General features: G+C 40.9%; 1 protein-coding gene across 1 annotated transcript in view; it reads left to right on the top strand.

The window, feature by feature from the left end:
- The window catches only part of cacng2b (calcium channel, voltage-dependent, gamma subunit 2b), a 56,710-nt gene extending 42,261 nt beyond the window's left edge, over positions 1-14,449 (top strand). Inside the window, exons 3-4 of the mRNA XM_010739060.3 lie at positions 9,532-9,672; positions 12,115-14,449. Coding sequence (XP_010737362.1) covers positions 9,532-9,672; positions 12,115-12,647 — 674 coding nt within the window. The 3' untranslated portion in view covers positions 12,648-14,449. The remainder of the gene's footprint in view (positions 1-9,531; positions 9,673-12,114) is intronic.
- The last annotated feature ends 2,635 nt before the right edge of the window (positions 14,450-17,084 follow it).

Genomic DNA, 17,084 nt, shown 5'->3' with positions numbered 1-17,084 from the left:
TACCCAGAAGACCACTGTAAGTAATGTAACTTACGTCATCCATTCACCACACCATCCGAACCTCCTCCAATATGCAGATTTTCTCACTTACATTATGTCACATATGTACTTATTTTAACTCAAACTAAAGTAGCTTTTGTGTCTAAATGTCATTAAATGTTTCTCACCAGGCTTTATTTTGCTTAGTTAACAGAGCCCTGCACATGCAAAGCTGATGCTAGAGGGCCTAGCATCCTAGTTTGAAGCACCACTTTTAATGAGTCGGCACTGAGAACGTGTTCACCAATTGATAGAAGACCTTTCACTTGGCCATGTTAACAGTTACGTGTTCAAAAGTGCTTAAAAAAAACAGATCTTATTTTTTTTTGTCAAGCTATAATGCATCCTGGATGATGGTCTGCAACTAAGACACACTACACAGGATAAAACGTGTATCAACTGACAACATCTGCTGCAACATCACTGACTGGGATGTGTCCATAAAACAGTGCGGTGCGGCATTGGTCTCTGTCCCTGTGTTATTATTTAACTGCTTCAGAATCAAACTGATCTAAGAGGTTAAATAAGTGCAGCGGCTTGTCAGTTTTAATGGGAAAAATCAATTTCCTCAAATGGCTTAAAACCATTTCTGGAGGAGAAAGACAAAATTGTCACAATTCGTGAACAGTCTGCTACCATTTAGAGCAACAAAAACAGCAGTAGAATAATATTATACGGAGGATCAAAGTTGTCATTCATTTTGGATTCTACACTCTGTTTCTCTCTCTCTCTCTTCTTTCTCTCTTTCCCCAAGAGTCTTTTCAATCTTTCTGCCTCAGTCTCTCACTCTCTGAGCCATCTCACCCCGCCACCCCCACCCTCCACTCTCTCTGGGTGAATTTGTACATGTGGTTATGTAAAGGCAAGCAGTCAGCCTTCCTCCTGCAGCAGTACTATCAGCCGCAGCCACAGAGAGAGAGGACAGAGCCACCACCCCAATCTTTCACTACAGCATAACACAGAGGACAGGGCTTACAGTTTATCATGCTGCTGTACCGATGTGAACCAGAGAGCAGAATCATGTGAAATTGGAATGATTAATGCATAAATAATATGCGTCGACATAACTAATATCTGAGTAAATCCGAACGGATCGCAGTGTCTGATCACATGCTGTCACAGTGGTAGAAAACATTTCAGGAAATCTGTAACATATGTAAATAAATTGTGTTATTAATGCAATATATATTTTTTTTTTATGGGGTGAGGGATGAAACTAGTTAAAAACAAATTCTTAATCTTCAGTATATCGCTGATGGCTACAAAATGCTTTATTGCTCGTGCACTGGATGAAAATAGCACTTTGAATCATTTCTATAAATTTCTCTTTGAAGCATCTAAAAAAAGGGTATTTTTTATTTTTTTGTTTTCATGAATATACATTTGTTCTTAGGGCATTATTATCATATTGCTACCATTTTTGACCACAGCTGCTTGTTAATTGATAGCACATAATGCTGCTGTTGCTGCTGGCATTTAGTGAATTGTGTCTCCTTTTCCTTGGGCCTCCTTTGAATGTGGTCCCTTTATTTTAAAATATGATTTGCATGCGGGGTTTAGGTAGGTTTTGTATGGGTTCATTTTAAACAAATGAAGACCTCTAATTCAGACTAAGATTTATTTGGGAAATATCTGGCTTCTGGCTGGGAGTAAAAAAAAAAAAAGCATTTCAAAATCACAAACTAACACAATTTTACAACAGTCTAAAATTCTGTTTTTGGCTCTACACCAAACAGCATGTTTCCTCATTCATTTCGATGAAACAGGGATGGTTCCCTGAAAATAAAGACGATACAAGGACATAACACTCACCTCAACGTGCTGAGACTCTGATGTCCTACATAAGCCAGTTTTTGATGTATAGTCTGATGTCCATCATATCTCTTGCACTGCCTGCTATTATTGCACATGAACTCATGCTGTCCTTGAAACCTGAGCTGCTATTTGTTTTATCTTGGATTTAGATGGCAGTCACTACAAATGCACTGTACTCACAAAAGAACTCATATTAGTTTCATCTTCATCTACTTGTTTCATCACTTGAATCACAATTCTGCTTTAATAAATACCGATGAAAGAAGAAGCGAGTGTTTTGGAGTTATGACCAAGAGGTATCTATGGTCAAAGAGCTATAAAAACTATATGTATTTGGGTTTTCATTTAAATGATATGAAGTGCACAACACTAGTTAATATTGTGTGTGCAGCAGAATAAATGTAGGATAGTAGTGTGTATGCAGGGTTAGATGGAAAGGGTGTGAAGTACATAACACACTGTGTGAAAGTGTGTTTTTGTAGGTGTTTATGTGTGTGTGTGTCATATCATGCATGGAGCCGTTGAATGGGATTAGATATGGCTAACAGCTCAGCTCTGGCCCTAACTGGCTTGAACAAGGCACAGTCACACACACACACACTTTTACTTATATATCTGTGAGGACCTTTACTGACAAAATGTATCTCTTAGCCCATAATCTCAACCATTAAAACTACTGCCTAACTACAACCCTAACGAGTGATGCAGGCTCTTTTATTGAACACTAACTTGTGGAGAAAAGGCTGCTAGCTGATGCAAATATAGATTTTCAGGTTTTAAAACCTTTGCATATGTTTCCTAAACATAGGAAGCACACAATGTGTTTTGGTGTGTTTGTGAGTTTCACCGCTTTCGTTCATCAAAAAAGCACCAACGGACCAAGACAATGGTCATTTTCAGCATTTTTACAGTGGATTTGACGACCAAGACAATGGTCATTTTCAGCATTTTTACAGTGGATTTGACAGTTGTTATTCATAATACTATTAATATTGGAAGGAGTAATTGAACAAGAAGGAGTGGTCACAGTGAACTATTAGATGTAAAGCTATAGGCGACATGCTGCACACCTCCAACTTCACAGCCAGGGCCGCCGCTAGACAATTTGGTGCCCTGAGTATAATTGCTATCTTGCCTATTGTAGACTGATGATGCACATTACAGAATAGATTCATAATAAAAAATTGAAATAAAACATTCATCATTATGATCATCAGGATTATAATTGTTAACCATGTTCCTGTCCGAGCACAGGGGAGATGCCGTCTCCTGGGGCCAAAGTGCACGTCAACTTCGGGGTCCCCTTTTGAGACATGACATGACTATGTGTAGTTTTCCCATAGACATTATGATGTAAAAAAGGAGTATAAGTTTTAAATATTCATCCACAAGTGTCTCAAAACTGACACAAAAATACTTGAGTACAGTATTTGAGTATATATGCTCAGTTACTTTACACTAGTGCCCTTAAACTAAAACCTATTGTTTTCTTGAGGACTGGTTAAGCTGTCCTCATTTCACAAAAAAATGTCCTCATTCATATGGTCTATGAAAACACAAAAACATACACACACACACACAGAAATGCACACAGAGTCCTGATTTGCTCCGTACACGCTGAAGTGGAAGCGGTGCACAGTCTTGCCATTGCTATAATTAGACCTCTGGATCCTCGTACATAATGCTAATACTCTGGATTGGGAGGAGACGTATGATGTCACCCACCGATGACGTCATCCGACTTGCTGATGTCACTGCAGCTATCTTTGGGAGCTGAGTTGTGACATGGAGGCATATCACGATTTACATGAGTAATACGGCATGATAATGACACAAGCACTGTGCAATATTCATACAAAAGCATATATATATGTCCAGTGGTGGTGGTGTGTGTCCATTTTTCCTTCTTACCCTCTAAATAAGATTTGTTTGTTGGCTAAAAACAATTCTACTGGTGAACACATCTGTCAGCTTTACATGGACACACACACACACACACACACACACACACACATTCATGCAGTGAGTTATTCCCCTGTAGCTGGTTTGCCAAGTTCCCACTACCACATGTTCTTTGCTGCTGGGCTCTCCCACGTGGGCGAACTGTGTGTGTGTGTGTGTGTGTTAGAAGCTAGATGAGTGTGTGTGTGTCAGATAGAGAGAGTGAGCAGATCGTTCCTGCGTGGGTAGTATACAGTGTGTATGGGAAACACCCCACTATGGAGCAGGAGAGTGAGCAAGTGAGTGGGTGGGAGGCTGATCGATGAGTGTGTTCACTTTGTAGCTTGTTGAGCTGATGTGTGCGTGTATGTGTGTGGCAAAGTAATGGTGCACTGTACTGTAGTTTGTGTGTATACATTAAAGTGTGTGCGTGTATATAGGTGTGTGTGTGAACCCAGGGAGCTCCCATGGTGGTGTCCACCCCCGCCTCTATAATTCAGCCACAATTACAAGGCTCTCCTCTGCCGCAGCTAATGAAACCATAAGTCAGCCAGACACACACGCACACACACACACACACACAAGGATATAAACACACACCACTGCAGCAGAACCAACCAAGCAGCGGGAGAAATGAAGGGAGGGTGAAAGTGTAACAGAGAGAATGAAAAAGGAAAGAGATTTGAGAGAAGGAGGAAGGAAATACACAGTTTTGGTTTGTGTGTGTAGGTGTGTGTGTGTGTGCTGTACCTTCTGTCTGTGTATTGTTTCAGAACCATAGTGCCCAGTAGATACTGACTCACATGGCACAAAGATGACAGAATGTCACACACAGAGTTGCATAACCTTTTTTAATTTGTACAGAGATTCAACTGGAAAAATAAGCAGCTTCTGACCACCTGTGTATATGGTTACATGCAATTGTTCCAATGCACCAAATTCAATTCACTTTAGTTATATAGCTTCGATTCATAGTTATCTGATGACACTTCCTTTACAGAGCAAGTCTAGACCAAAAACTTTATGATATTATTTACAGAGACTCAACAATTCCCACCAAGAGCAAGCACTTGGTGACAGTGGCAAGGAAAAACTTGCCCATTGCTCTCCATAACAGTTACATCACGTCAATATCACGTTATGCCTTGCCTGGGTGGACCAGTGTGGGTACTACATGCTTTGGCGTGATGCCAGGTTGGTATTTTAGGAGCAATGGGCATTTGGAGAAATAGGTGTTTGTTTTGGGGATAATAAGATTTTGGTCCAATTTCAGACTATTGAGGTTTCAGAATAATGGGGCAGACCCCGTCTGTGTATGATTTGTGAGATGAAAATTTACACAGCTGATGAATAGTTATATTTATGATGAACTGTAGGCCTATATTATTGGAATAATGTCCTTCTGGATAACTGTTTCAGTATTACATGAAGCCTTCCTAATTCTCTTCTAATTCAAAATAGCATCAGTAAAACAAAAAGTTCTCCACCACTGCATGTTCCGATTGGGAAACATTGCAAGAATATTACTATTATTATTCATCCATCCATCCATATTATTGGATGGATGGATGGATGGATGGATGGATGGATGCAGATAATCAACTGCTGATTCCTTTGTTAGTAATGTTTGCTTATTGCTTTCAGATTTCATGACCGTCCTCTGACATAACTGAGCAATAATATCCATAACTGCGTTACTGAAAGTACACTGGTGTGAAATATAAATCTGCAGACCTGGGGTTTATAAAATAACAGTTTTGACGAATAGTCCTGACTTTATAAGTATTATACTGCAGTGGTTTTGCGGTGACTACCGATACTGCTTGACAAACACACACTCTGCTAATAGATTTGGCTCACACATTGACAATAACATCATCCTGTTAATAAATCTTAAGCCTTCTAAAAATGATTGAACCGGTAACCAGTAGAGTAACAAGGGATGTGGCGATGTTTAGAGGAAACGTGATGTGTAGCATAATTAACACATGTAGATGCTGGAAAAATACAACTATATCCACAACATGGACTATCTATACTTATACACGTATTATAAAGATATCATATACAGGATGTCATATTTGATTTCAGTGTAGAACATAGGTCTGGACTCACTTCTGCAAAGTGGTTCAAATTAATAGCAAATTTATTAACTAGCTATTTAAGAAAGGGCATTGCAAGTCTTACGGCTTTGTATGTTTGACTTGCTAAACTTGTGCTGAGTGCCGAGGCCAGAAGTTTACAGAGATAATCCCGCAACCAGGAAGTCAGAGGTTCAATCCCCACAGCAGCCCCAAGCAGCCTCGACAAACTGAAGACATACTGTAGACGTCTCCTCGCACTGAAGCTCGTTCACTATCAACTCACCTCTCTCCATCTCCCTGCCTCTGCGTGCTTGGTGGCAGGGTGCGCCTGAAGGCCAGCGCATTTGGTTAAAAATTCTTCTTTTTAAACTCCCTGCCTCCTGCTTAAAGCCCCAGTGCAGAGAGGAATGGAGAGAGGGAGAAAAAGGGAGAGAGAAACTGAGATTGCCTGAGGCGAAGCAGCTTCACAGAGAAATGAAGACCTTGCTTCTCTTCTTCTTCTTTTTCCCCCTCTGCTTTCATTACTTTTTCTTTCATATTCTTTTTTTTCCCCTTTTCTATCCACTTTCATCCCTCTATCCCCATGTATCAGCCTCTTTTAACTTCCCTCCACACTTCCCTTTTGTGTACTGTTCTGTACTTATACTGTACCTCTACTTAAAGTAGGGGTCTAAACAGTGAATATTCTGTCAGCTTTGTTAACTTAATGCATTTATTTCAGGGAATAAATGATGAAGTCTCAAAGATAAATTTGTATCTAACCAACACTTGCGTTTAGAAGTTAAAACTCAAATCTATTATTATTATTATTTTTTGGTAGTAACACAATCCATTAGATTCCAAAAAATGTAATGCAATCTTTTTATTTACAAAATAAAAAATTGAAAAAATGTACACAGCCACAACCACAAATTAATTTAGCATATTCAGCATTTCCAGCTCAAATCGACACCAAATTACTCTTGTAAAATCAGCCCTGCTACAAACTGTAGTGTACTGTGTGTATTACCATGTATATGCCAATTTGCCATATTTTAAGGAAATCATCCAAAATGTAATAAATGAATTATTCACAATGTGACTATACTGTAATTACAGTTATTATTACAAAAAAAAAAAAAAAAAAACTACAAAAAAAACTTGCCCATGAAAATTTGGGAGCACTCATGGATAGTGCTTACAGAAAATGTCACTGACTAAAAAACAGAAATACTGAATGAACGATAAACAATGACACCGAATCGTTTTTTTGAATGAAGTTTTGAATAAAGTCGTGATTACGTTTTGATTTTCTATAAACCTCTTTGTCCTTTCAGTTAAGCCTTAGCTTCAGCCTTCATCATGACGGACCACTGAATGAACAAAATGAACACAGTTATTTTATTTAAAGACGCTTCTGCAAGATGGCGTTTTCAACAAACTCACACAGGCAATGTTATAGTAAGTAGCTAGCTCGCAAAGACAGATGTCAAATTTGCCAGTGGCATTTAACAGTTCAGCTGAAAAAGCCAAATTCAGTCATAAAAATGGGAAAGCCTATTTTTGTCTCCTCTCTGAAGTCAAGGACACGTTATTTAAAAGGATACTATGACCTTCAGGAGCTTAATGCGCCGCTGTTGTCACTGTAAACGGCATGTGGTGTGTGCAGAAATCTAAAGCTTGACAGGTGTAACGACAGCACAGAAGGCGGACAGAGCTTAGGAAATGGTCAATAAAAATTTGATTACAAAACACAGCCTTGCTGCCACATACAGTATTACGTGTTCTCCGGGATAGAATATACCCTGTGTTTGTCTCTTAACATCAGCAGTGTGTTCACCTCTAGTGAGCGATAAATCAAGTGTAGCACAGGTGTGTGTGTGTGTGTGTGTGTGTGTACGAGTGTGTAAAATCAGAGGCATTTCCGCTTACTCTGTGAAAAAAAAGATGTGTGTGTGTGTGTGCGTGTGCATAAATATGTGGCTGGTATGAGGGGCTTTCCACCTTGAAGACAATTTACCCTGACAGCACATGTCAATGAAGAAGAGGAGATGGGGTTAAAACAAATACGATGGAGAGAGAGAAGGAGGAGGAGAAGGAGGGGAAACTTGGTGCAGTGCCAGCTCTGAGGTCACCTTAATATTTGATCTGCTTCAGTGTATAGAAGCATCACAGGACACACACACACACACACACACACAGAGAGAGAGAGAGAGAGAGAGAGAGAGAGAGAGAGAGAGAGAGATATACTGGGATGGAAAGAAGAAAGTGATAAAAAAAACAGAAAGGGGAGGAAAAAAGAGGACAAGATGGACAGTTATCAAGGACAAGCACGCGCAACTCTTTCTTTCATCAACAGCCATTTTTAGGTGCCCTTGAGCAAGGCAGTAAAGGCAGAAAGTCTTATTTTACTAATTTCATCCATCTTTCTTTTAGTCAGGATAACATTGTACCGTGGGAACACACACTACTCCAAAGTCTGACAGAAGATGATCAGACAGGTTTAGCCAGATTGTCTAAATCGCGATACCGGAAATGTTGGTTTAAAATCCCTCGATGCACAGAAAAACAAACATCTACAGTGAATACAGCGTGTCAAAGTTGCACCAGAAGGTAAATTATTTTGGTCCAAATACATCCACCTGACTGTCTGTGTCCCTTGTCCCATTGTACATTTGTACTCTGATGAGTGCAGTAATAATAATATTGCAAATAGAAACGTACAACATAACATTCAAGTTGTGATAAAATGGAACCGTGATTGTAGTGCAATCTTCAACCTGCTGCATAAATTACTAACCTCATTTATAAAAGGTGTTTCATAACAGACATCAAACTGTCATCAGTAAACATTATTGACTTAATTAATAAAGTTGACCTTACCTAATAAATATAACTCAATAGCAGAGCACTAAACCGGATGTTTTAAATGTTCACAATACTCTACACAGATAGATGTAATGATATCCAAAATTATTTTTCTCTTATCTGTGTTCTTGCAAAGAATCAGAGAGAGACGGGGACAGGAAAAAAAAAAGAAGGATATGATATCTTCAACAAGCAAAGCAGATTTATGCTGGAAGCTGTATTGGCATGAAAACCACCAAAAAGTTCAGAAATGTGACATTGGTCGCCTCAGAAACCAGATCGAGCTCTGTGACCACGGTAGCACCATGACAACCCCAAGGCCAATCAGCAAATCACCCACGCAGAGGGCAAACAGACAGACAGCTGATGGACAGACCGATAGGGGAGGGAAAGAGGACAGAGACGGAGATGGAGTGATAGCGCAATGGAGAGTGGCTTGATAGATAGAAGGAGACACACTGCACGATGGAGGAGAGATCTTGACGCACAGTCAGGAGAAAGAAGGGGGAAAGGTTTATGCAAGTGAATATAATATAATAATATCAAAGAAGTATTAAGGTACAGTGTAATATGGTGCAGAAAGTGAAAGACCTTTAAAGGATCATGACACTGATACTGAGAGAGTTGAATTGCATGGACTGAAATTACAGGCTGCCTGAACGCTTTGGAAAATGTAAATATTTTTGCCATTCCATCCATATCATTTATCATTCGGTCATTCAGCTGCCATACTATCTGTATATATTTCTGTCCAGTGGTGATAATTATGACAATGTTTTTTTTGTGTGTGTGTGTGTGTGTCCAGGCGCTGTACGAGCCTCAAGTATCTTCCCCATCCTAAGTGTGATCCTGCTCTTCATGGGGGGGCTGTGCATCGCTGCCAGCGAGTTCTACAAGTCACGCCACAACATCATCCTCAGCTCCGGCATCCTCTTCGTCTCCGCAGGTACGAATGGAGGGAGAGGGTGAGGGGAGGAGAGACTGGTGGGAGGATGGCAGGATGAGCAGATGTCAAAGTGTGTGGGGGGAGAGAGCGAGGAAGGATGATTCAGGAAGATGGGAGAAGAAATTGGGGGTGAGAAAAGGACAGTAGACGGTAGAAGGAAAGGACAAATGGAAGTAGGAAAAAAAAGGACAAAAAGAAGGGTAGAGGTGTATTGGATGTATGTTAGGAAAAATGATTGAAGGCATCTTTAGAAAATCAATTTTCTTCTGGGATCAACATTTGGGTCCTGTCAAATGAATGGATGGAAACTGAAACAAAACTGGACAGAGGAGAATACAAAGATGTTATCCTTAAAGCTGCACTCGATAGTTGATATTCACACGCCATACATGCATTTAGCATTTAATTAGTGACATGTTTCTAAACATGACGTAAGTCCAATATTCACTTTTCATTTAGCTGTTTTATTTCTATCAACTCCTGAGGGAAATATCTGTCTTTTTAACCGCTAAATGCTGTTTACAAGCAAGTCACCTTGTCTATCTGTTGATTGGTGCTTTGCAGGCAGTGTACAGAGTCTTTAGAGCTTTTTCACTTGGGAACATCTGTCTACTGTGGCCAAAAACAGCATTACGACGGTGTTTGAGAGTGAACCAGAACAATTTTAGTTTTGTTTTTAGTTTTTTTTTTTGACAGTCCACAATAATGATATTGAAAAAATGCCAGAGTTAGCCAGAATAACTAATTTTCCTCTGCAGTCCCCAGGCAGGCAAGTTGAATGCACGACAGACGTCAGAGAATAAAAACATTGAAAATTCAATCAGCAATAAAAGCAGTGGGGAAAAAAAAAATGCAAGCACTACGAGCCTGCACTACATAATCTACATATTCATAATAGCAGTTGTTGCAGGCCATAAAACAATGAGCTGAAAGGTACAAAAAAATGCTGCTTGGTTTGTCAAAGTAGTCATTTGATCCATTGTTAATATAAAAATAAAAAAAAGATTAATTAGAGCAGCTTTAATGTCAGAATACAAGACAGGAATAAAGTTGCAATTAAGGAAAAAACTCTATCATGAGTGACCCCTCCAACCAAAATAGAAGGATGTGGACACCGTTACTCATCGGTGTATAAAAGAAACAAAAAAGACGGCAGTGAGGATGTGGAGACAGAGCTGATAGAAGAAACAAATAAAGAGCTGAAAATGAAAATGTCCTGTTTCGGAGACAGCCAAAGTCACAACGGTGCTCGCTGACCACCAGGTGATGTGTTTCGTAGCGCTTGACGTTGTGTGTGCTATACAACAATCGCCTCGGGACGAAGCTAGGGAGACAAAGATAGCACAGGTTGCCATTTTGCGAGAGCGTTTCTTTCTTTTTTTTTTTTTTTTGTGCTTTTCTGCGTGCATGCATGTGTGTGTTTGTACTCTGGTTCTAGGCCATGGCCTACTGTGCTGAGCTAGATAACTAGTTCCCCTCCAAGTCAGAAGTGAGAGATGCAGTTCTCTCTGTTTCTCTCACTCTCTTTCTCACTGTGTCTGTCTCTTTCGCCCTGTTGCTAGGCTAAGAGGAGGCCACTGGGATTACACTCTAAAAATAAGGTGTCCCTGATACTCTTCTGCTCTGATCCATCTCAATCAGGCCTCACACCTCCGTTTGCTTTTCTGTCTCTTTGTACAGTATTGTTTATTTGCATATTTGTCCTGTCTGTCTGTCTGTCTGCCTGTCTCTCCACGTGTCTATTTCTGGCTACAACACAGCCAGAGTGATAAAGTGTGAACAACATATGATCAAAAAAAGGGAGCGTGAGAAAAGGAAAGAGTGATGTAGAGAAAGGTGAGAGATGAATGAGAGAGATTGGACATAGTTGAGAGGTAAGAAAGGTTGGGGAGGGTAAAAAGATCAGTGACTATAAGCAGCGCCAGTCCTGGCCACATTTGCGCCCTGGGCGAACCCCCCCCCCCCCCCCCCCCCGAGGCGAACATTTTCTTGTGCGCCCTCACGGCCGCCCGTGCGCCCTGGATGCGCCGTGCCCCCCCATCAGTCTGTCCGGCGCCCCCCTCTGCCTTGTCAACCCCCCGCTCCCGGGGGCGCCCGCTCCGCTAACTTAATGAGCGGTATCGAAAATTCACAAGGTCTTTTTCTTTTTTGGGCACTCGTGCGCCCCCCACGGAGACTGCGCCCTGGGCGGCCGCCCACATTGCCCATAGCTAAGACCGGCCCTGCTATAAAAGAATGTGTTTTTCCATTAAACCACCTGTACCTGTCAGTATCAGTGCTTCTGTTCAGACTTTGATGGATCAGTCAATGAGTGTATTTTTTTCAGCTGACAAAGATAATAACTGTGATAACTTTGGTTGTTTAGTGTGTGGGCCCACTTGAGTAACATTTATATTGTATTTTAGTTTCAATCTTTTCTCTCTCCCTGTTTCCCTGTCCCAGGCCTGAGCAACATCATAGGAATTATTGTGTACATATCAGCCAACGCTGGGGACCCTTCCAAGAGTGACTCCAAGAAGAACAGCTACTCCTACGGCTGGTCCTTTTACTTCGGTGCCCTCTCCTTCATAATGGCTGAAATGGTGGGTGTGCTGGCTGTACACATGTTCATCGACCGCCATCGGGAGCTGCGCGTGGGGGCACGAGCCGCTGACTACCTCCAAGGTGCGGCCATCACGCGCATCCCCAGCTATCGCTACCGTTATCGACGCCGCTCACGCTCTTCATCCCGCTCTACAGATCCCTCGCACTCCCGCGAGGCATCACCAGTGGGCCTGAAGGCCTTCGGGACGCTGCCTTCCACCGAGCTGTCCATGTACACGCTGCCCAAGGGCCAAACGGGCACCCCGACAGCCACCTATAACTCCACGGAGAGGGACCACAACTTCCTGCAGGTCCACAACTGCATCCAGAAGGACCTGAAAGACTCAAGCGGCCACAGCAACACCGCCAATCGACGTACCACTCCTGTATGAAACTGATAGAGGGACCTCAGACACTTCAAAAAAAGAAAAAATCAGAGGGAATTTGGGGGGAGGTGGCAAAAGACAGATCAAGGTGTAAGGTGACGGGAAGCTTAAATGGATAGATGGAGTGAGGGGTAAGCGACAGAAGGGAGGTTCTGAGCGCTCCACAGCACCTCAGATGATCGCTGAGTTTCTGTTTAAAAAAAAGGAAACAGAGAAAAAAATGCATAAAAAAAGAAACATGCATGATTTTCCCATCTACCATTGTTTAACAAGTTTTGAACATGTTTGTAAAGATTTGAAGGGGAGGATGGGGAAAGAGGAGTCGGGAGGGGGGGGTGGCCGGTGGTTGTCTGTCTCGGGGCTGTGGAACCATGGAGTGCTGGGCTGGGCCAGACTGCCTGTTAAAAGGTGAACTTTATATTTTTTACTCTTCCTCAGTCTGATGAAAAGGGGGCGTAGTTGACCCTCGGCCCCGCCTATGATCCCTCCTTGCACTACCATCCCACAAGCCCCCAAACACGCACACACACCCTTAACCTCCCTTAATCCCCACTCCTTTCTTTAGTTGCTGTATCTTCTTGATTTCATTCTTTATTCGCATTAATACTGTGAACCATTGCGGTGTGGGATTTTAGCAGGGAGCAATTCAGGCCGCAAAAAAATAAAAAAACAAAAACAAACAAAAAAAAAACAAAACACATAAGTTAATATATGTATTGATTATATATAAATATATGAATATATATGTTAATAAATCATGACTAGACTTCCCTGGCGCAAAAATATCAACAAGGAAAAAAAAGAAAAAAAAAGAAAACAAAGTAACCTACAAGTGAAACTAAATCAAGTCGTCATGGAATCTAAACCAAGATGGAGGATTCATCGTGACTGGCTCATTTGACGGGCAAAGGCTTCAGCCTACTTGATAAACTGATATTGGTTAGTATTAGACACATCATCACATTCTTTTACAACGACAACAACAAAAAAATAAATAAAAAAATCTTTTGGCCTTCCGCCGGAACCCTGGCAGCCATCATCGTTGTTCAGGGTCAACTAGAGGTGAAAAGCTGACTTTACTTTTTCTTTTTTCTTTTTTTTTTGCTCCATAAAGGAGCGGAGTGAAGAGAGAACTCTGGGTAATGGAGGATCTCTCTGCAAACTTGAAGAAGACTGTGGACATTGAAAAGTCACTACTGCCAAAGACACAAAGTAGTGCGTGAGAGAACATGGCTACCAGCGAGGTGAAGCTAAGTGACTCCAAAAAATTAAGAATTTACATGCATGCTAATCAAAATCATCCGATCTGCTTTTAAGGAACCTATGTTTTGAACAATTGAACAATGATACCATGTAAGGGCAGTGGGGTGACAAAGTAGAAATTAATGTTACAGTACTGTGTCTACTTCAATTTTACTTTATTTTACTTCTTTTGTTTTTTTTTGTTTTGTTCTTTTTCTTTTTCTTTTGAGTGGGTAATTTGGGGTGGGGCTTCATTACGCTTGAAACAAAAAGAACAAACTTTGGAGAACGTATCAAGGCTTTTTTTTTTTTTTTAAACAGAAGAAAATCTTATCTTGCCTTTTCATTTCATTTTATTTTAACGGTTCCTTTGAACTCTCACACAGCCTTAGTCTCTTTCTTTGTCTCATTTTTCTTGTTCTTTGGTTTTTGCGTTGTGTTGTTGTAAATGAGAATTTTAAAAAAAGCGTAATGTCTTTCAAGGTGCCAAAACTGAATGATTCTGAACTTGGATGCATCAAGTCCTGATGACGAATAAAAATTGAACCCCCCCGTAGGGAACAGAATGAGTCTTTGTTTCATATCAAGTATTGTGTTTGGTCCAGAACCAGAGTTCCAGTGTCAAGTCAGTGGAGGACCAGCGCCTTAGCCTACATTAAGATGTAAGACATTTTATTTTATCAAGTAAGACACAGAGAAATAGCAAGAAGGGTGATGGCTACTAGCACTGAACTCTTTGACAGAGGACATTTTTGCACCTATAGTTTCCTTGCTCTGGTCCAAACTGGACCAAGGAGATCACGTTCATTCTGCTTATTGGTCAGATGCGTTTGAGGCAAGAGCAAGAAAGTTAATACAGGAAGAAGGTCCTGTGTTCTGCACTAGTGATTATTTCTGTAAAAGAAACTTTTCTATGCAATTCAACATGGAAGAATGTCAGATTTAACGTTTGGTAATAACCGTGATTATGATTTGAGCAATATATCAGTCAAAGCTATACCAGCAGAAAGCTAAATGGTCTTCAGGTAAACTTCTTGAAAATACTATAATGTTAACTGCACAGTAGGTGAGACTTCATTTCATTACCAGGCTAGCTGCAAAGCCTACTACTATACACGCTGCAACAGTTTTCGTGTTCTGCTGCACCCCAGAATGCAAAGCCTAGTACCTTGCCAACATGGGACTTTGCCAACTTGGGACAGATCATGGTTCGGACCACAAACAAACCGCTCCTGAGTTCCTTTGGGATTGTGCCGAGACCACCACAGCCTGTTGGTCCACACTAAAGTGTGATTACTGTAAATGCCCAAACGAATTTCACCAAGAGGGAGATCGAACCGGAGTCTATCTTAGGCAGAGTAAAGGCAGGTGTGAAAACACAAGGCTTAGCCAAACGAAGCAAAGACAAAATTAGTCAGTTTAGATGATAAATGACATGGTCCTTATTCGTCAATACCATATACCATATCTTACTGCATTTTTTTTTTCTTTAAACGTTAAATTGGCCTGATGTTGGGGTTAGTAGTGGTTGAAAATGCAGAAGAGGCGAGACATCCTCAGGGTGCAAGCAGTGTGTACTGCAACATGTTGGTGGGCTTTATTAATACAGTTACACAATGTTTTTTTAATCCACGGGTAACATGTGCTGTGCAAGGAACACTCTGTCCTTTTTGTCTTTCTCTACTTTTACTCAGTCATCCACTCATTCACTCTGTCATGTACTTTTTCCACTCATTCATCCATTCACTCGCTCCATCTTCACATCCTTCCTCACTCTTTATCTCCACCATTTAGCTCTCCAGTGGCTGGCTGACCTGCTCTTCCATCAGCTGTAGAATAAATGTCAAAGTCTTCAACATCAGCCTCGACGTCCTGCTGCATGATACTATGTCTCTCTCTCTCTCCCCCCTTCCCTCCTCCCCTGGTGTGACGATCAAAGTGGCTGGCATGTCTCTCTGCAGTACTGCTGTGATCACTGAAGAGAGGCGAGCGAGGGAGGGAAGAGGAGGCAGGGAGGAGAGAGAACAGGGAGTGGGAGCAGTCAGACAGCCTGATTCAAGCAGCATCACACTGCCCCCCTCTGGCGTGGAGGTACATCACGTCACTGTTCGAACTCGATGACCTCTCAAAGTGCGTGGAACATAAATCTCTTAGCACCATGAATAGACTTTCTCATTTGCAGAACATGACTGACTTCCCTTTTTAAGATTAACATCAGTATGTTGATATGCATTTGTGATTTCGGGTTTATTGCCGCAAGAGACTTGAATTCTAATCAATAAGATGACACTTTTTGAAAAAGCTACTAGATTGATTAATTAAGTTTACATTTAAATGATGCGTTATGCCCTGACTTCTACATATGACTCCAACACATAACACATGTCCTGTGATGGCAAACAGAATTGCTACTATTTTGGGTGGCTGGGAGAAGTTGCCAGACAACCACCACTCACTGCTTCAAAGCCAAGAAATAGTCCAGCACACAGTTTTAATTAGTGAGCTAAAGAGAGTAGATTCATACCTGTTGACAGATTGAAACTAGCTGTTCCCCCATTTATATAATATATATTTTAAGTGATGGGAACTATTTCTTTAAAGGTCCAGGGTATAGGATTTAGTGGCACCCAGCGGTTAAGTTGAATACTCTCCCATGCCTCATCCTCTCCTTCCAAGCTTGTAAGAAAAACTCTAGCTGCCAAATGGACATTAAAAGCAAAAGGCCATATCACTGTTTGGTTTGTCTGCTCAGGGCTACTGTAGAAAATGGCAGTTCAACATGGCGGGCTCCATGGAAGAGGACCCGCTCTCACTGTAGATATAAAGGACTCATTTTAAGACAATGAAAACACAACTAATCTTATTTTCAGGTGATTATACACTAATGAAAACATAATAATGAATACTGTATTCCATTTCAGCAAACTCCTAAATCTTACACACTGGACTTTATATGATGATTGGAAATAATAATAAAATGATTGGGAATCTCTGATTTAGCACACATTTGGGGTTGTTGTTCGTTGCAATTTACACAATAAACTATAATCTGAAAGTTACTATTGAGCATTAATATGAGTACCATAAACCAACAACCATTTTTCTTTTCTTTTTATTACTATATGTACCACAAATGAGGTTTTAATGTATGGCACAAAACAAAAAGGGCATCAGGTTTTTGAAATGGCTGATAGGTAATAA

Source organism: Larimichthys crocea, chromosome X (genome assembly GCF_000972845.2).
Source record: "Larimichthys crocea isolate SSNF chromosome X, L_crocea_2.0, whole genome shotgun sequence".
Taxonomy (NCBI): Eukaryota; Metazoa; Chordata; class Actinopteri; family Sciaenidae; genus Larimichthys; species Larimichthys crocea.
The sequence above is the reverse complement of the archived record's forward strand: the minus strand, read 5'-3'. Positions and strand labels throughout refer to the sequence as shown.